This window comes from Meles meles, chromosome 18, assembly GCF_922984935.1.
Source record: "Meles meles chromosome 18, mMelMel3.1 paternal haplotype, whole genome shotgun sequence".
NCBI classification, from domain to species: Eukaryota; Metazoa; Chordata; class Mammalia; order Carnivora; family Mustelidae; genus Meles; species Meles meles.
Window position 1 is genome coordinate 59,004,674 of NC_060083.1, and position 18,940 is coordinate 59,023,613.

The 18,940-nt window shown below is 47.7% G+C and overlaps 1 protein-coding gene across 2 annotated transcripts in view; it reads left to right on the top strand.

Moving 5' to 3' along the window:
- The first annotated feature begins 206 nt into the window (after positions 1–206).
- The window catches only part of LOC123929548 (SAP30 binding protein), a 36,070-nt gene continuing 17,336 nt past the window's right edge, over positions 207–18,940 (top strand). For both annotated transcript variants that reach the window (XM_045985363.1, XM_045985364.1), the window contains exons 1-3: positions 207–351; positions 1,610–1,719; positions 3,975–4,022. In XM_045985363.1, the coding sequence (XP_045841319.1) occupies positions 246–351; positions 1,610–1,719; positions 3,975–4,022 (264 nt within the window). In that variant the 5' untranslated portion in view covers positions 207–245. The remainder of the gene's footprint in view (positions 352–1,609; positions 1,720–3,974; positions 4,023–18,940) is intronic.

The following is an 18,940-nucleotide window of genomic DNA, read 5'->3' on the forward strand; positions in this document are numbered from 1 at the left end:
AGGCGCCAAATGGCTGGGAATTGTGTCAGAGAAAACCCACTCAACTTTATATCTGTCGCGCGGTGATGACGTTTTCGGCAGCTCCGGCCCGAAGGGCGGGGCCAGGCGCAGAAATGGCCGTTTTGATTGGTTCCTGAAGGGGAACCGGCGCGGGTTCTCCTGGGATAGGAAAAAGTCGCCTTTCCGTACGGAAGTCGGCAATTTTAACTCGTAGAAGTGAAGCACTCTGGGATTGTGGGAGTAAGATGGCGGGGAAGAAGAACGTTCTGTCGTCTCTGGCAGTTTACGCGGAAGATTCAGAGCCCGAGTCCGACGGCGAGGCTGGGGTCGAAACGGCGGGCGGCGCGCCTGGTGAGGCCCGAGACGGGAACTAGAAGGGGAGAATCTGGTGTCTGCTCGGAATGCTGTTCACGTAGCGGAGCGGGAGGGGAAGAGGTGGTCATTGTGCCCCGAGAGTCGGGTCCGGGAACCTCGAAGCGCGGTCGAGGCTCTGGTTGGGACAGAGTAGACGCTCTGGAATAAAAACGGGCCATCTCCTTCCGTTGATTCGATTATTCTGCCGAAACTTTTGAAAGGCTCCGTGCCGGGCAGCGTGAGACATAGGGGTGGATGGAGAGGATCCAAAGCTACCTATTCCCTCCGGGTTCACTGTGTAATGGGGAGAGCGATGAGTAGAACGTACGTGGAGGTTGATAAAGGTTGTGTCTTGTTAAATTTATAACTTCGCTTTAGGAATGTGCCCTAGACGCATTTTGGAGCCTTTAAAGATATGTATGTCTGATCTCGCTGATGAGGGAGTAATTCGTAGATTTGGGGTAGGATCTGGGCGTTTTGTGAGCTTTTTAATGCTTCTCAGTGATTCCCTTACTTTGTGAGCTGTTAAAGCCCATCAGTGATTTTGTTGCCCTACCCTGGTTGAGAGTCACAATGTTAGGAAATGAGAACAGATTTCTTTGGGATCATAAGGCAGCAAGTTACCTTTCGTATCTGGGCCTTCCTTTCCTCCTTTGGAGGTTAGCTACTCTCAGTTTTTTGTGGTGTCTTCCAGTTGGGAGGTTCTCTGGTGGTTTCCCAGTAATTTGTATCGTTTTATATTTTTTTGTTGTTAGGTTTTTTGTTGTTAGGTTTGTTTTGGTTTAAAGGTAGAAGATGGTTTTGTTTCTCAAGTAGGTATGATTGGTAGCCCCTTTGAGGGTCCCAGTTAAAGTTCCTGTTCGTAGGGAGGACACACAAAAATGAGGACAACGGAGTCCTTGTTTTGTATGAGAAGATAAGTTCTGGACTTCTGGTACAAGGTAGAGATACCCATATCAAAGGAGGTTTTCAAACGACCTGCAACAATAGTAGCTCAGGAAAGAGAAGGCTTCAATTGGTATAGTAGGTAGATAGGAAGCATGAAAGAAAGAATTCGGCATTTGGATTTCTTCCATGTTCTTTTAATGATTTTATCCAGTAAATTGTGTTCTTTCCAAAGGCAGATTCTGGACCTATAGTCACTTACACGAGATTTAGGCCCCCCTTTGATCTGCGGGGCTAATTCTGGCCGCTCAAAATATTGTCTTCCATTTTTGTATGCCTTCATTTGTTTTTCTTTTTTCCTCTGTTTCAGAGGAGAAAGGTGGATTAGTATCTGAAGCCTATGGAGAGGATGACTTCTCTCGCCTCGGAGGTGATGAAGATGGTTATGAAGAAGAAGAGGATGAGAACAGCAAACAGTCGGTAAGTAAATCTGTTCCCAAATCCAGAGTTGCTCAAAGCACCATTTCATTTGCCAGAAACCTTCAAACTGTACCGATAGTGTTCCATTCCATGGCTAACGTCATTCCCCTCTGTTCTCCTGCTTCTTGTTTAGTTTCAGTTGAGGAAACTGGGTTGGATATCAGTAGTTCTGTTTGAAAACGAAACTTGTTTTCATCTGGACCATTTTGTATTAACTTTTGATTTGAAATTGGGGGGAAGAGATAATGGACTATTTTATTTAAGTGAGATATCAATGAGTGTTTCATATGGCTTTTCCCGGTTAAGACAGTTTATTCCATTTACAGCAATGCATTCATCCTAACTGGTGTATCATTTATACCTGCAGTCGACTCTGTACTGTTTTTAATCTTGGTTGGAGCTTATTCAAATCTTCAGCTTTTTAATTAGATTAGGAAGGGAAATTATTTAGTTTTTTTATTTGTGGTTTGATCCTTCTTAACTTCTTTTTTGATATTTTACTTGCACTTTTGATAAGAGTGCCTGCCGTTCTTGAGTACAAATCTTCCCTGACATTTAGTATGTGCTGGCAACAAGTAAAAGAGAAGTTGTGCCTTAATTAAACAGAAAGCCTTTGGATACATTACCGTCTGAGTCTTAGGAGCCAAAGTTTATAACAGCTTGGAGAGAAAGCAAGGATTCAAGCTGATGCTTAGCACAAAGACATACAAAGTGAAATCTGGATATAGAATCTGGTTATTCAACAACACCTTTAACCAAAATACTTAATGTACTTTACTACTTGTTTGAAAGTTTTTTTGTGCATTGATATTTAAATATTAGTGTTGAAAGACGTTTTAAGTAAAACAAAAAGCATTTTGTATTTGATGCTCTTTTGGAAGATATTTTCATGTCCGTAGCCCCACCATTAATGCTAATAATTAAGAATTGACTAAAATTGTTTAGAAAAGCTTTGCAAATTGTTTTCTTAAGTACACCCATACTGGCTTAACACCATAACTGTTCTCTTAGTAAGAGTGCATGATACATTTCCGAAGTGTTGTTCCACGTTGCTTTGCTTAGCATTTTCATCATATTTAAGCTTTACATCATTCTAGTAAAACCCTCTCATCAAATCCCGATAATAGACATTCTGCAATGTGATTGTATTTGGCCGAGCTACATCTCTGATTATTTGGCATGATTGATCTCATTTTAAGGAAATCATGGAGATTGCATTTAACCCTTTGGGCTCACTGGCATGACAATTCAGTCTCGAAGCTATCAGTATAATTTGTCCGAGTCTCACAAGTGATGTTTATATCAACATCTGGGGCGCTACTTGGTGTTTGGGTTAAAGCGTAGCTCGATTGAAAAAAGCAATTTCAAATGAAACTTAATTTTTTTTCCCCTGGGTGTTAAGTTAAAGGCTCTTGTGCATTGGGGTGTTCTGGCAACAGACATGGATATAGCTACGTAGTAGCGTAGCTGATCTTTGACCTTCGGTAGCCTTCCGTGGAATGGTGGGCTAGCCCGTGTGAGGCTATAGTGCACGCTTTGGAGAATGCCTTGTTCACATGGTGATTTGTGTCAGGCAGGCCGTTTGGATCAGGAGCAAGACTGGATAGAACGGGTCAGTGGCAGTTCTGTGAGTGCTTGGATGGAGGCAGAGTCTGCCCGGCTGGGACCCAGGAAAGGCCAGGTGTTGGTCGTTAACCCTTCCCTGAGTCACTTGCCCTGGTCATTTGACGCCTGCTCTCCTACTGTTCATGTAGCTGTGACTGTTCCTGGGCTGAAGTGCTGGGGTGTGGTTGTGGGGGTCATGGCACTCTGACCGTGAACCGTGTCATGGTAGGTCTGGGTCTGATGTCCTTGTGTATATGAAAGGCAAAGAAGGAAAAAAAGGTTCTCATGTTCCCGGTTTGAATAAGCAATATTTCATTAGAAACACTGTGCCTGGTTTACCCTGTGGGGCCTGGTCTTATTCTTTTCTGACACATTGCAACCTTCTCCCATTTTTATATATGTGATTTTTAATCGCGGGCGTTTCCATCGCTCTAGACTGCCGCACTGCTGGAGTCGCGACTTGGAGCTGCTGATGCTCCTTTCTCCACCCCCACGCCCGCAACATCGCCTTCCCCCTTCTCTTCCTCTAGTTCTGGGTCATAGGGCAGGGGAGGGGTTCTTGGTGGGATGGCTGCAGCCCCTAGTTGTGCATGTGAGAACCCTCAGGCCCGCTCCTTTAAGCTTAATCCTCTAAATTCTTTGTCTTGTAGGAAGATGACGATTCAGAGACTGAAAAACCTGAGGCTGATGACCCAAAGGTATTTGGTGTTGGCTGTGGTGGGGTGGCTGGATGCAAACGAGGCATTGTAACATTGTGGCTCAGACTCAGTGTCTGGGCCGGCTCAGTCCCGCTAACACACTTTGCTAACACACTGTGAACCACGTGTACATTTTCTGTGTTGAAACCAGCTTTCTAAAGAAAGGAGGTCACCGTGGAACGAGTAAGTCCTGAGGCAGCTTGGATTTCCAGCCTTGCAGATAGTGCCCTATCTCCAGACTAGAAAGGCGAGAGGCCTGGCTGAGCCTAGCAACCTGCCTCTGCTCTTAGCCAGGTGGGCTTGGTGGGGTCGCTGCACCGGCAGGTGGGTTAGATGTGGGAATGTCTCTGGAATCAAGAAGCCATAAGGGCTGCCTTTTGTACTCTTCAGTTGTCTAGAAGTGAGGAAGGGCCATGCGGGGGTCAGACAGAGTGAGGCCTCTCCCTGCCTTTTGGCAAAGCTGTACCTAATCCTTGCTTCCCCAGGCCCATGACCATCTGCTTTTAGGTAAACAGAATGGGCTTTCTGAAACAACATCGCCATTTCTTCTGATACTTCCCTCCCACTAGCAGCTGGGAGTCATTAGCAGCATTTCCTGTCATGCTCCTTGACCTATTTTGATGATGGGTAAGGACGACCCCCCCCCCCATCCGCCTTGTGTCAGGTAGGCTTGCTGGACTGTACCCTGTGCCTGTTGAGGACACATTCTTTAGGGAATAAACATTTCTCTTTCAAAGAGAAAGTCTGATTCTATCACTCTAGGCCTGGGGAATATGGGCCTAGTTTTGTGATTAAAAGCTACTTTGAAACCAACCAAAGCCTTCAAGGCAACATAGTAGAATTTAGAAAATTGTACCAAATTGTAATCAAAACAATAGTGTATCTGAAAATAGGGCACGAGCCGTTCTAAATTTGAACGGATTCTGTGTTTGGATAGAACTTTGTGCAGCCATTCAGCCCGTGAGAGGCTGTGGATGATACGGAAAACACATTTTCCCAAGGAAGAAAGCTTGGGCACCAGCACTCAGAAGAAAAGACTTGAGTCCTAGGTACTGCAGATGCCGCGCCTTTCTGTGCCAAGTTAAGGAACTCAAGGTTAACTCATCCAGGCATTCTAAGCATAAAACCGGAGGGCAGACCTGTGGCCTGGGTCAAGGGCGGCCACCCCGCTGCTTGGGCTTGCGGAAGGAAGATGGCGGTAGTGGTAGTACCTTCTGTCTTCGTATTTGGGGTGTGAGGGCCTTCGAGCCCAGGCATGAGATAAGCCTGAGGAGCTGCCAAGTGCTAGAACTTCATTGTGGAGGAAGAAGAGGGTTTGTGGGACCTGGAGCCTTTGTGTGTGTAGTGGCTGGCCTTTGCTTGAGGCTGGAAGGCCTCCTGGGGAAGTTGCTAGAGAAGAAGGGGCCGGCACTCTGCTGCCACCCCTTCTGGACTACAGCAAGCGAAACAGCAGATCCCCTGGGAATGAGGTTGGGGGTGAGGGGGCCAGAACTGGAAAATAGGTTAAAGTCTCTCGGGTCAGCCTTTCTGGGTACCATGTGAAGGTTGGGAAGACGTGTCTTTTTTTTTTTTCTTTCTTTCTTTTAAGATTTTGTTTATTTGACAGAGAGAGAGATCACAAGTAGGCAGAGAGGCTCCCCATTGAGCAGAGAGCCTGATGCAGGCTTGATCCCAGGACCCTGAGATCATGACCTGAGCCGAAAGGCAGAGGCTTTAACCCACTGAGCCACCCAGGCACCCCACGCCTTACTATATTTCATTCAGTCATTGGAACTGCGAGTCTGGTTGTGGCATAAAAAGTGATCTGGAACAATGTCTGTTCTTGAGAGGCCCTCGGAGAGCAGAATGCAGAAGCCACTCTTAAAGTGACTTGTAGTTCTTTTGGAGGATGAGTGTGGAAGGGTTCAGACAGAGCTGTACATGTCCTTACGGTCAAAAATCATGAGTGTTCATGGCACCGCAAGGACTGGAAATAGTCTTCTGTGCTGCCCATGCCTTAGTCCTGGTGCTGCCTTCCTCTCCTACCTGAGCTGGCCTCAGACTGTCTTCAGGCAGCAGCCTCCACCGCAAACCCCTCCCAGTCCTTCCTCTATTCCAGAACTCTTCTGGTGGCATGCTTAATTGATATTTGACTATATATATAGAGAGAGAGATATTCTTCACGATTTATTTATTAGAAAGTCTTTGCATACACATGCTGGTGGGGGCGGGAGGAGAGGGAGGGTCTTAAGCAGACTTGACTATAGGGCTTGATCTCATGACCTTGAGATCATGATCTGAGCCAAAACCAAGAGTGAGACACTTAACCAACTGTACCTCCCTGGCACCCCAACTTTTAACAATATTTTTGAATTCCAAGCCTTCAATTTTGAGTATTTCTACCTTAAGTATGTGAAGTTTCTAAAATAGGATATGTTACCAGGATGAATTAGAGGCACCATTTATTTTTGTTAGCAAATGGCTTGTGTCATTTCTACCAGAACTGTCTTTTCCACCAGATGGCACTCCTTCCTGCTTTGGCTTTTATTATTATTATTATTATTATTAAAGATTTTATTTATTTATTTGACAGATAGCACAAATAGGCAGAGTGGCAGGCAGAGGGAGAGGGAGAAGCAGGCTCTCTGCTCCCAGGACCCTGGGATCATGACCTGAGCCAAAGGCAGTTACTTAACCGACTGAGCACCCAGGTGCCCCTTATTATTATTTTTGTAAAGATTTTATTTATTTGTCTGAAGGAGAGACTGAGAGCACGAGCAGGGGGAGGGGCAGAGGGAGAGGAGCATGGAGCAGGGCTCAATCCCACGACCCCGAGATCACAACCAGAGCTGAAATCAGACACTCAGTCAGCTGAGCCAGCCAGGCTACCTCTGCTTTAGCTTTTTAAAATCTGTTTTTCATTTCTTACTACAGCAGTTCTCAAAACACTTGGTGTCTTTGCACAATTAAACACTGAGGATCCCGAAGAGCTTCACTTCATTTTGATTTTATCTATTGGTATTTACTGTTTTAGAAGTTAAAACTGAAAAAATTTTTGGAGCGCCTGGGTGGCTCAGCGGGCTCTCTGCTCAGTGGGGAGCCTGCTTCTCTCTCTCTCTCTGCCTGCCTCCCTGCCTACTTGTTATCTCTCTCTATCAAATAAATAAAATCTTTGGGGGAAAAAAAAACTGAAAAAAAATGTTTAAATGGTTGTCATTTTAGAATAACAAACCCGTTACGTATTAATGTAAAGCACATTTTAATGAAAAATAACTGTTTCTGAAATCGAAAAAAGTTGATGCAAAGATGCACGGTTTTCCCATTGCGCAGGTCTCCTTAGCGTCAGACGGCCATGTTGGTGCACAGCTGGGGTCTCCTCACCGTTCCTGCACGCGCTCTGTTGCAGTATGTTCTTTTGGTTGAAGTAAAGAAAATCTGGTTTCACATACTGGTCATGGGGAAGAGGAAAAATATTTTAATAGCCCTTTAGGTGATTGTGGATCTCTTCTTTCATACTCGATCAAAATTCAACATGCAGTGGTTTCCTAAAAGTTACTCATACCATGGAATGTGATACGTTCTCAGTGACCTTTTTTTTTTTAAACTTTTCTTTTAGATTGTATTTATTTATTTTAGAGAGAGAGCGCTTGAGAGAGAGCACAAGCAGGAGGAGGGAAAGAGGGAGAACCCCACATCAGGGCTTCCCCCCGAGCAGGGAGCCTGATATGGGGCTCAATCCCAGGAACCCTGAGATCACGACCTGAGCCAAAGGCAGACGCCCAACCAACCGAGCCACTGAAGCACCCCTGAACTTTTTTTTTTTTAAGATTTTTATTTATTTATTTGACAGAGGGAGAGCACACAAGCAAGGGGACTGGCAGGGAGAGGGAGAGGCAGGCCTTCCTCGGAGCAGGGAACCCAATCCAGGGCTTGATCCCACGACTCTAGGATCATGACCTGAGCCAAAGGCAGATGCCCGACCGACTGAGTCACCCAGGCGCCCCCTCAGTGAACTTTTTGTACCCGCTTTATTGAAGTCCCTGGGTCTGCCTAACACTCTGAAGGGCTGTTTTACCCACCCATGACACTCCATCCTCAGGCGCCGGGATTTGGGAAATGTTGGTTCACCGAGTCATGCAGATGTGCAGTGCTGTGTTGTGTTCTGATATCCAGAACATTCTATTTGTTAGTGACATTACCAATCTCATTAGACAAGCCAGTAAGTATTGGAAAGCTGCCTTTTCACCGCGGAGAGTACACATTTTCCAGGATGCTAGTTTTTACTCAAGATCTTGAATTTCATTATTACCGGTGAGTTCAGTGAGTTCTATTGGAGTTTTCCTTGATGTAAAAGGTTTCATTTTTTAATTAATTAATTTATTTATTTATTTTAGATTTTATTTATTTATTTGACAGAGATCACAAGTAGGCAGAGAGGCAGGCAGAGAGAGAGGAGGAAGCAGGCTCCCTGCCAAGCAGAGAGCCCGACGCGGGGCTCGATCCCAGGACCCTGGGATCATGACCTGGGCCGAAGGCAGAGGCTTAACCCACTGAGCCACCCAGGTGCCCCTGGGCTTCATTTTTTTCAGAAATGTCTGCCAGTTACCCAAATCTGACTAATGGTAGCTTATCTGTCAGTCATTCCTTCAGGTAAAAGTGGTGTTCCATGGAGAAACCAACTAGATAAGCTAGTAAGTCCCTCACCTAAGTGCTTTTCCTTGAAGTGACCATCGGACCTCAGTGTCCAGAGGTGTTGACACGCCCTCTCATGGCATCAAAGCAAAAAAAAAAAAATTGTACTCAAGGGTCAAGACTCAGTGAGAGTAATCATTTTGACTACTTCAGCAAGGATATTCTCAGTGAAATTGTTTTTTTTTTTTTTAAATCGAGAGTATGCCTACTAAAACTAAGTGTAGCTGCCTCGATTTGTTCTAAAGGGCCAGCTTTATCCACCCTCGCTCCTGACACCGTCAGCACAGTGAAAAAGGCAAGTGATGTCTTAGTATTGGGGAAATAGTTTTGACTGTGCAGACCCCCAGGGGTCCACAGATGAACTTGGAGAACCACTGTTCTTCAGGAACAAGAGTCTTGGGTCGGGAATACTTCATCGTTGTTTGGCAGCTGTTTACGTTGGTCTGTAAGTGTCCAGTGAGCTGTCAGCCATACGGGGCCTTGAGCTGCAGGGAAGGGGGAGGGTATCAGAGTAAGACCAGACAGCCCCGGGGTGGCAGGGGCGGGGCGGCGGGGGCACTTAAGTCTCTGGAGTTGATGGAGTTTGAATTCCAGCTGTCCTTGGGCAAGTCCCTTAACCTCAGGCTTTGTCACCTGGAAAACAAGCATCATCATAAAATCCGCCTCATTTGTCTTACGCGGATTAACCGAGTGAACAGGAGCCTCTGCTCCTGTGTGTGCTCAGTGGCATTAGTCGCAACCACCAGTACCTCCTGTGCTTGCTTCCCAGGCTGGCCACCCTGTCGTTGGGCCTGTTTGGGAATAACGAATTCCACATTTTGAGACTGGAGTGCGTTCAGAGGAGAGCAGTCATAAAGGTGAGGGGACTAGAGGGATCTAGCTAGAAACCACGTTAGCTGAGAGGTTCAGGAGCTGAGAGAGCTGATGGGGGAAGAGCCTGCATTGTCTGCTGTTTGAAGGTCCCCTAGGGGAGGGGCGGGGAGGGGACAGCCAAGTGCAGACCTTGAAGCACAGAGTTATGGGAGACATGTTTGCTTCCCAAGGTGGTGAGCTCCCTGTTTCTGGACCTTTTTCAGACAAGTTTTAAGAAAGCCTTTGTCCAAAAAAAAAAAAAAGCCTTTGTCAAGAATGTCCTAAAGAAATGTGTGAATTGGGGTTCGACTGACCGCTGCCCCCTCACCAAGCGGTCTCCTGGGAAAGGGCGTGGACATTATGGATAAGCAAAGTTGAGTGTTCTCTCACTCCACTTACTATCTGCTGAGTTGAGAAAGGGAATTGCCCTAATTGTTATCACTGATGTTTGGGGTTGCCTCTGAGCGCGAAGTCCCATATTTGGAAGGTTGAGTAAGAAATGATAACCCCAGAGCCACCTCTGGAGGGAGACTTTGGTTCTAATCCATCAGCCTGGGAGGTGGGATCGAGCTCTGGGTTGCTGAGTTTGCCCTAACGCTAGAGCAGAGGAGGTGGCCGAACATTCCACGGGAAGAAGAATGCTTCTGCACTTCTGTTCCATTGTGTCTTTCTCTCCAACTTCCAGTTTTCTGATCTTACCTCCTCAGTAAGCAGCCTGACTCCGATCTGATCACTCAACAGAAGGTGGCGCTGTTCTCCTAGAGAAAGTCGGACCGGAAGTGGCAGGCCTCCCTTCAGCTCTTTACTGTAGGCACGAGGGTGCCAGATGGCTTGAGTGTTTCCTCCATCTGTTTGCCCTTGGCATATGGGCTTCCTTTTCCCACTCTCCTTTGTCCGTGGTCTACCTCGGCTACCCTGGAACGTTTTCCCTTGCTTATTTTTTCCCCACTCCCACAGTTCCTGTGGATGAAGGTATTTCCACTGGCTTACTGTCTCTGACACACCCTTCCTTTGAAAACAAACACGGGCATTGATGACCTGGCACGGGAAAGCCGGAGCGGCCCGCTGCCAGCTAGCTGGGAGGGCCGGCTTCGCTATGCAGGGTGGGATTGCCGGCTCCCTGCCGTGTTGCAGTCCCGGCTTTGACCCCGGGAAAGAATCCTCTTGGCCCGAAGAGCAAACATCTGTCAAAACAAAATAGCATCTCTGGGTCAAGGAGGTGGCATCGGGTGGGAGAAAATACGGTTCCGGCATTTTTTTTAAAGGTGTGTATAACTCTGATTAAAATAAAACATTTTTTAAAAGATGTTATTTTATTTGTTTGAAAGAGAGAACATGAGTGGAGAGGGGAGGCAGAGGGAGAGGGAGAAGCAGAGTGCCTGCTGATCAGGGCTTCCTACACAGGGCTCAATCCCAGGACCCCGGGTTCAGGACCTGAGCTGAAGGCAGACAGATGCATAACCAACGGAGCCATCCAAATGCCCCCCAAAAAAACATTTCTAAGATTCTTTGACCCCAAGGGGCGCCTAGGTGGCTAAGTTTTGTTTGAGTGTCTGTCTTCAGCTCTGGTCCTGATCCTGGGGTCCTGGTATCGAGCCCCACATTGGGCTCTGCTCGGTGGGGAGCCTGCTTCTCCCTCTGCTGCTGCTCCCCCTGCTTATGAAGCCACTCTCTCTTTCTCTATCAAATAAATAAATCTTTTTAAAAAAAGATTCTTTGGCCCCGAAAATAGTGCAGAAATGTGAGTTCATACTTTGGAGCCAGGTTAGTGGACTTGGAGTCAGAAGACCCAGGTTGAGCGCATCTCGGCTCCCTGCAGCTGTGGGACCACAGGCACCTGGCTTCAGCTGCCCTCAGCTCGTCTGTGACGCCCACTTCACCAGGTGGTGTGATGTGTGCGGGTGCTTTTTAACAAAACTGGGTCTGGCCAGAGGCCCCCATCGTGCAGGTCAGAAGTTGCCACATTCTTCTCAGTTCATGGCACCCTTGATGTCTCAGGAATTTATCACAGAACTCGCAGGCCAAAAGAAATACCCAGCAATTAACTCCAAACAGTATTCCTAGCCTCACAGTTTGGTAGCTGCTTGAAAAGATAATACATGAATTTGTGTGGTATCTGATAGATACTGATTCATGCTGTGATTCCCTTGAAATTTTGATTTATCTTTTTGAGAGGGAGAGTGTGAGCGGGGGTTGGGGGCAGAGGGAGAGAGAGAATCCCAATCCCAATCCACACCTAGTGTGAAGTCGCCTGACACGGGGCTCGATCTCACAACCCTGAGATCATGACCTGAGCCAACATCAAGAGCCGGCTGAGCCACCCAGGTGCCCCTCCCTTGAAATTTTTAAATGCCATGTGTATCCTTTGTGAGTTTGCTGCAGCGTCCCAGGTGCTTCGATGGCAGTCTGGAAACTGTGTTGGTAGATTGTCTCTGGAGTTCCGGAGCACTGGGACTTGTAAGGTTCTCATCCTCCCCGGGGGCTGGGCTCGGCCACTCACGGGTCTCACCTTAGGTGCCTGTACCTCACACACTTGAGTTCCCTTAAGGAGGTCAAGTGTCTTGGTCACCATGTGTTATAAATTGGCTTGCAGTCTAGAGGAAGGATTCCCATTGGCTAGAGCTGATTCAGTAATCCCCTGCTTGCTGTCCTGTCCAGCCTCTCCCCTACCCCAGCATTTTTTCTTTAAGATTTTATTTATTTATTTGATAGAGAGAGAGAGATCACCAGCAGGCAGAGAGGGAGGGGGAGGCAGGCTCCCCGCTGAGCAGAGAACCCGATGCGGGGCCTGATCCCAGAACCCTGAGACCATGACCTGAGCTGAAGGCAGAGGTTTAACCCACTGAGCCACCTAGGAACCCCCCAGCATTTTTTTTTTTAAGATTTTATTTATTTATTTATTTCTCAGAAAGAGAGAGAACGAACACAAGGAGAGGGAGCGGCAGGCAGAGGGAGAAGCAGGCTCCCTGCCCAAGCAAGGAGGCCGATACAGGACTCTTGAGTTCATGGCCTGAGCTGAAGGCAGATGCTTAACCAACTGAGCCACCCAGGCATCTCCCAACAAGGCATTATTACTGATCTTTCCAAGTTTCAGAATCAAACATCTGGAGCCTGGAAACTGCCCATGGAACTTGTTTCCAAGGAATTTGTTACCGGCTACTGATTTTAGGAGGAACTTCCAGGAGCCTCCCAGCAGTGCAGGTGGGCTGCATTTCCAGTTGAAATCCTTGATTCTCTTTATCGGCCATCTGAGGAATGATGCTCCAGAACACGCACCAGCTTCTGCAGGATTGCCGCAGAGCGAATGTTTTCCTCTTCAGGCTTTGAGTGTGCTCTTCCTCCAGGACTCTGAAATCAGATAGGAAGATGCTAAGGCTTTTCATAAGCAAGCTGCATAGGGTTCTGTTCATCGTGAAGGATACTTAAGAGAGACAGGTTGTGGGGCACCTGGGTGGTGCGGTTGGTTAAGCACGCGACTCCTGGCTTCAGCTCAGGTCATAATCTCAGGGTGGTGAGATCGAGCCCCACGCTCAGCACCGAGTCTGCTTGAGATTCTCTCTCCCTCTGCCCCCACCATGCTCATTTTCTCTCTCCCCTCTCTCTCTCTCAAATAAATCTTTTTTTAAATAATGGGGGGAGCGCCTGGGTGGCTCAGTGGCTCAGTGGGTTAAGCCTCTGCCTTTGGCTCAGGTCATGGTCTTGGGGTCCTGGGATCGAGTCCCGCATGTGGCTCAGCTCAGCGGGGAGCCTGCTCCCCCCCAACCGCCTGCCTCTCTGCCTACTTGTGATCCCTCTCTCTCTGTCAAATGAATAAATAAAATCGTAAAAAAAAGTGGGGGCGCGGGCAGGTTGTACGGTGTGGTGTAGGAACCATGAGTCCTTTTCCAGCCTTCATAGGCGGGTCATTGTGTGCCTTTGCTTGGTGAGCTTCAGAAGAACCCATGCTTGTGGAATATTCTACTGAAAATTGCTTTTCAGGATGGTACAGCAAAGGTTAGCGGTTCGAGCATAAACTTGGACTTTTTCTTAGAGGTCTTTGATACCTGAAAGGGTTATATGATACTGTTTTTCTGGTGGTTTTCCTATCAGGGTTTTGTTTTATTTTAATTTTATTGTCAAATTTCTATAATAGCAGGAATTGAATATTTTGTAAAAGAAAAAAAAATCACCTAATTCCACAATCTTAACAGTGCATCCATTTCATTCTCCTGTTCTTTTTGTTTGCTTGTATAAGAGCATATATATTTGGCATCCAGTTTTGTTTCCATCTGAATAAAAAACGTTTTCAGTGTTGTTACAGTCTGAGTAATTATAATAGCAGGACACCAGTGGAAAATTAGAAGTGAAACACTTAGAATTGTGTGGAACGTGAGTTATATCTCAATGAAACTTTGCTCTAAGAAGAAACGTTTTTTGGTCATTTTCTAAAAACCTTCAAAGAGGAATGATAAAGGAAAGGTTGAGATCTGGCTTTTATTCCAAGGGAAAGACCAGTCACTAGCGCACTTTTCCACATCAGTTCCTAAAGCTCGTCTCATGTGAGCTAGCTAGAATACAAACCAGTCAGTACACTCTAGTAGCAAAAAAATTAATTTGTTTATCATTGTTACGGAACAAAACACCACGATTAGGCTCTGGTGGACAGAACACATGCCGTGCTCTTTACATGGGTCAGAAGAAATAACTCATTCTTTGAAACTTGAGTTCTCACAGTCCCCATGATTGTTCACCCAGTAAGGGAGGAGGGCTGAGCAGTGGTCAGGATTTGGTAGCATTCCTTCCAAAAGCACCCAGGAAGTCTCTAGGCTACGGACAGGGTAGCAGGCGCCCCCCGCCCCCCCCCCCCCCGGTTATGTGATTAAATCTTCAGTACCGGCCATTCCATTCGGGTCAGCTCAGACATTACTCACTGGAGCACTTCGGACCCTTGAGCTATTTCCCTGCTCCTTACAGTTAAAAGGTAATACTTTTGGCTGTCTTCCCCCTTAACTCCTCCTTTGCTCTGTGACTTACTATGGAGTCATTCCTGGAAAGATATTTTTTCTCCTTGGTCTTTGATGTTGGCTTCCCCAGTCGTTGAACCAAAGACTTCGGAGAAACCGTTATTATCTGCCGCCTTGTAGTCTAGAGGGAGGAGATCAGAAGTTGGGAAGCAGTACTACTAGGCTTTGGGTCGGACAGACTTGGGCTTGAGTCCCAGCATTGCCACTGCCGAGACGAGAAGCCACTTCATTGGACTTTGCCTCGGTTTAGTTATCTGTAAGATGGGAATGATAATGTCTGCCTCGTGGTAAGGAAGATTTGGATGATATGTGTTAGCTTTGAGTGGGTTGGGTTGTTCGGGGTCTGGGAGGGAGACTGTGTACTTGGTCCCTCCATCTTGGTTTTGTTATCCTACCTTCTCCCATGTTGTGCCTCCGGTACCTCGTGACCCTTTGAATGCTGATTAGAAAAAAGATTGCAGCATGACTCATCTGAGACCAGAGACGGAAATGGCCCTTGACCATTGCTGGATTGGGAGTCACCCACTCCGAACTTCTTGCTGGAAGTTGTACTGTGGCCTTTGAACTGCTGAGAATGCCCAAGCCTCCTTACTTAACATTTCGTGCTTCCTTGCTCTCTCACCACGATGGCCAAATGGCCACTCACCTTTAACAAGGCTGGGGTTTCCCTTGCAGAAGTGGGAGTCTTGGAATTTCCATGCTGGGAGAACCCCCACCCCAACCCCACCCTGGGGTCTGTGCTTGCAATGGTGACCTGATCCGAGCGGCAGACGGGACAGAGATGGGGGGCGGGGTGCTGCGGTGCAGAGGCTGCAGCACTTTTGTGGAGGGAAAGAGCTCTTTTGTTGTCCCGATGGAAAGAATTCCCAGCTGGGTCCTTTGCCGAGCCACCGTCCAGAGAAGGGCTGACTCCATCTTAAGCTGACCACTTCTGATAGAAATGTCATCGCTGGAAGCGATGATCTCCTGAAGAGGAGAAGGACCATCATTCTCCCTCTGACCTCCCCTCTTGGCTCCACTGAACTGCCAACAGACTGCACTTGCCCCAAGTCAGCTGAGGCTCAGACTCCCAGAAGCCCCTCCCCGTTCCTTTGTGGTTCTGCAGCCAGAAGGAGCCCCTGCATGCCCAGTCGGCCAGCCTTCAGCCCTGCAAGCCCCAACATACTTCTTCCCTTTGGGCCCAGATGCCACAGATTACTAACCAAGGTGTGGCTGGGTGCCTCCTTCCCTAGTCAGGGTTTCAATCTTTTTGAAATTCTATGATTCAGAAAACAAGCTGCCTGTCCTTTGGGAGGGATCTGGCACTTCCCACCCTCGTTCTGTAATTCTAATCCTTGTCCCTTGAAATGCTGCTGTGCAGTTTCTGGGTTCAAGAGGATTTTGCTCATTTGCATTCCTAACTTTGGAGTTTGGTTTTTTCTAAATGGTGCTTTAAAGGCACGGGCTTTTGCTTTTGGCCCTGTAGATCGTTAATTCCTCTTCCTGCCGCTTTGCAGATGGTGACCAATTTGCCTTTCCAATCTGGCTTTCTCATATCTGTTACTTTTGTCCTATATGTTGATCTTAACACGTGTTCGGTGGCTGACCTCTCAGATGGGATGATGCTAGTGTAATTTAGTGAGCATGTCGAGTTACATGTCAGAAAGACTTTTCTGTCCTCAGCCTCACAAAGCTATTTTCTTTGTCCTTGTCTGGCTCCAAGCCCTTCCACCCTGTCCCCAAATAACAATTTGAAATGTAGAGACACTGTTTTTATGGAAGACCTTTAAGAAAAAAGTACAACCTGACCCACCGCTGAAGGGCTAATTCAGATTCTTGCTGTGAAGTGACCTCTTTACCCAAACACAGACACCCCTAGGTGTAAGAGGGAGGAATGGAAGGTCCCCTTCTGAACATCTTCTACAACTTTCTAGAAACTCAGAGTCTTCGGATCTCTTGAATCACATGTAGTCAAATCAGATACCAAAGCCTCCCCTTGGGAAATGGCTCTTGGCCAGAGCTTTGCATTTACACTGAAGTCTGGATGATTCCACGTGACAGAGCATCAGCACCACACTGAGCAATGTTGGCTTTGATGGGCTAAAATTTTCAGATAGGGAAAAGAAACTGTTCTCCTCTTTTCTTCAGTCTACAAGGCCAGGTTGGTTGGTTGGTTTTAAAGATTTTATTTATTTATTTGACAGATCACAAGTAGGCAGAGGGGGGATGGAGAAGCAGGCTCCCTGCCGAGCAGAGAGCCCAATGCGGGGCTTGATCCCAGGACCCTGGGATCATGACCTGAGTTGAAGGCAGAGGCTTAACCTACTGAGCCACCCTGGTGCCCCATGTTTGTTTGTTTTTAAGGTGTTTTTGGTTTTTTTTAATTTATTTATTTGACAGAGAGAGACTCAGCGAGAGAGGGAATACAAGCAGAGGGAGTGGGAGAGGGACAAGCAGGCTTCCCGCCAAGCAGGGAGCCTGAAGATCCCAGGACCCTGGGATCATGACCTGAGCCAAAGGCAGACACTTAAGTACTGAGCCACCCAGGCGCCCTACAAGGCCAGTTCTAGAGCTGGCTTAATTTGTCTTAGCGGATGCATGTTTAACCCTTTCCTGTAGAAACCTCTGCTTGGGGAACTGAGCCTTCCCGTCAGTAAGCTGGGAGTGAAGGTGAGTCTGTTGGGTCCAGAGTGACCCCACCAACTTCCGCCCATTTTTCTGACAAGTTGAGTGTTTCCATCCCCAGGCAGGCAGTGTTGCCGTGGCAGTGACCCAATCCTGGCCAACAGGATACAGCAGAAGGAAATGTGCCGGTGATGGGCTTTCTCCAAGGCTCCTCTGCGTGCGTGGGAAAACAGGGTGCAGACGCTGGGCATCTGTGTCAGGGAGGGCCGAGCCTGTGCAACATGGGGTTCGGTGACTTCTGCTGAGCCTTGGGATTCCTGATAGTCTCAGTATGCCCCATCCTTGTCCATCAAACCACAGTCTTTCATTTTATTTTATTTTTTTTTTTGGAGCTTGGAAGTGGTTTTTATTCCCCGAGATTGAGTTGCGTTCATATTCTGTCCCCAGTGTTTGGCCTGCTGCCCAGTATGTAATAAACGCTCAATAAATTATTTGTGGAATAAGGAATAAACGCTCAATAAATTACTTGTGGAATAAGGAATAAGGGTTAACTGTATGATAATTCTGTTTTTTTGTTTAGGATTAGGAGTGTCGAGCTAGATTTAAGGAGGTTTTTTTTGTTTTGTTTTGTTTTTTTGTTTTGTTTTAATTCAGTATTGTTCCTATGGCCTTCCTCCTTCTGCCTGTCTCTCATCAGCCTTTCTTCGCCAAGTCTAGCCCCTTTCTTAGTTCCCCTCTGCTGCCTCCCCGTCTGACACTTGAGTGGCACGTTGAAGCTAACTGTGGCTCTAAACCGGTCTGGAGTCTGGTGGCGGGGAGCACTGCAGCTGAAGGCCGTCTGGAACTGGGTGGAGGAAGGGACCGCTGGCCTGTTACAAAGGAGATAGATAGATAGAGAGAGAGAGAGAGAGAGAGAGAGAGAGAGAGTGTGTGTGTGTGTGTGTGTGTGTGTGTGTGTGTGTGTTTCATCAGGGTCAAGCAGTGTTCGAGCACCTGTTGTGGCCGGGGCACGAACCTGCAGGTGCTGGGAACACCATGGTAACTAAAGACAGTGAGGGCCCAGAACAGAGCAAACGTCCTCATCGGCGGGATGGGGGGCGGAAGACGACTTCCTTGAGCTGAGGACTGAGGTCTCAGTGAGGCTTACTTTTCAGCGAGAGTGGGGAGGAGGAGTTGTAGGGAGCCAGTTCTCCCCGGGCTCTGGTGCCGCTCTGTGCTGGGAGGAGGGGGCCGACGTGGCCGGCCCGGTGTCACCCAGGGCCTCGGACCATAGTGAGGAGTCGTCTCTCTAAGTGAGCTGTCACCAGGATTTAATAACTGCTTGGCCAGTCCCAGGTCTGGGAGAATCGAAGATTTGGAGGGCATTGTTACACTAATCCGCCTCCCCGGCTGCACCTACTTTTAAGAAGCAGGATTAGGTCAGTCATCTATCAGAAAACCGGACAGTCTGTCGCAGTCTTCCCCCGGCAGCGGGAAGAGGCCGCCCTCCACCCTCTGTTCAAAGTACTTTCTCTGTGCCCGATGCTCCCAGAGTTGGGGCAAAGCCACCTCGTTGAGATGTGGCAGAATCCAGCGGCTGGGGGCTGCGCCGCTCTGTCTGCGGTTGGACGCTGGACCTCTGAGCGGGCTTTGTGGGGCTGCCTCCAGGAGCGACTGCTGAAGCTTGTTGGCTCTAAATAAAACTCCATTCTCTCTCGACCAGGATCTGGTACGTCTCTGCTGAGCAAGTCCTCCCTGCTCAAACGGCAGCTTAGCCCACGTCATGGAGCCATATTGTTTCTGTTTCCT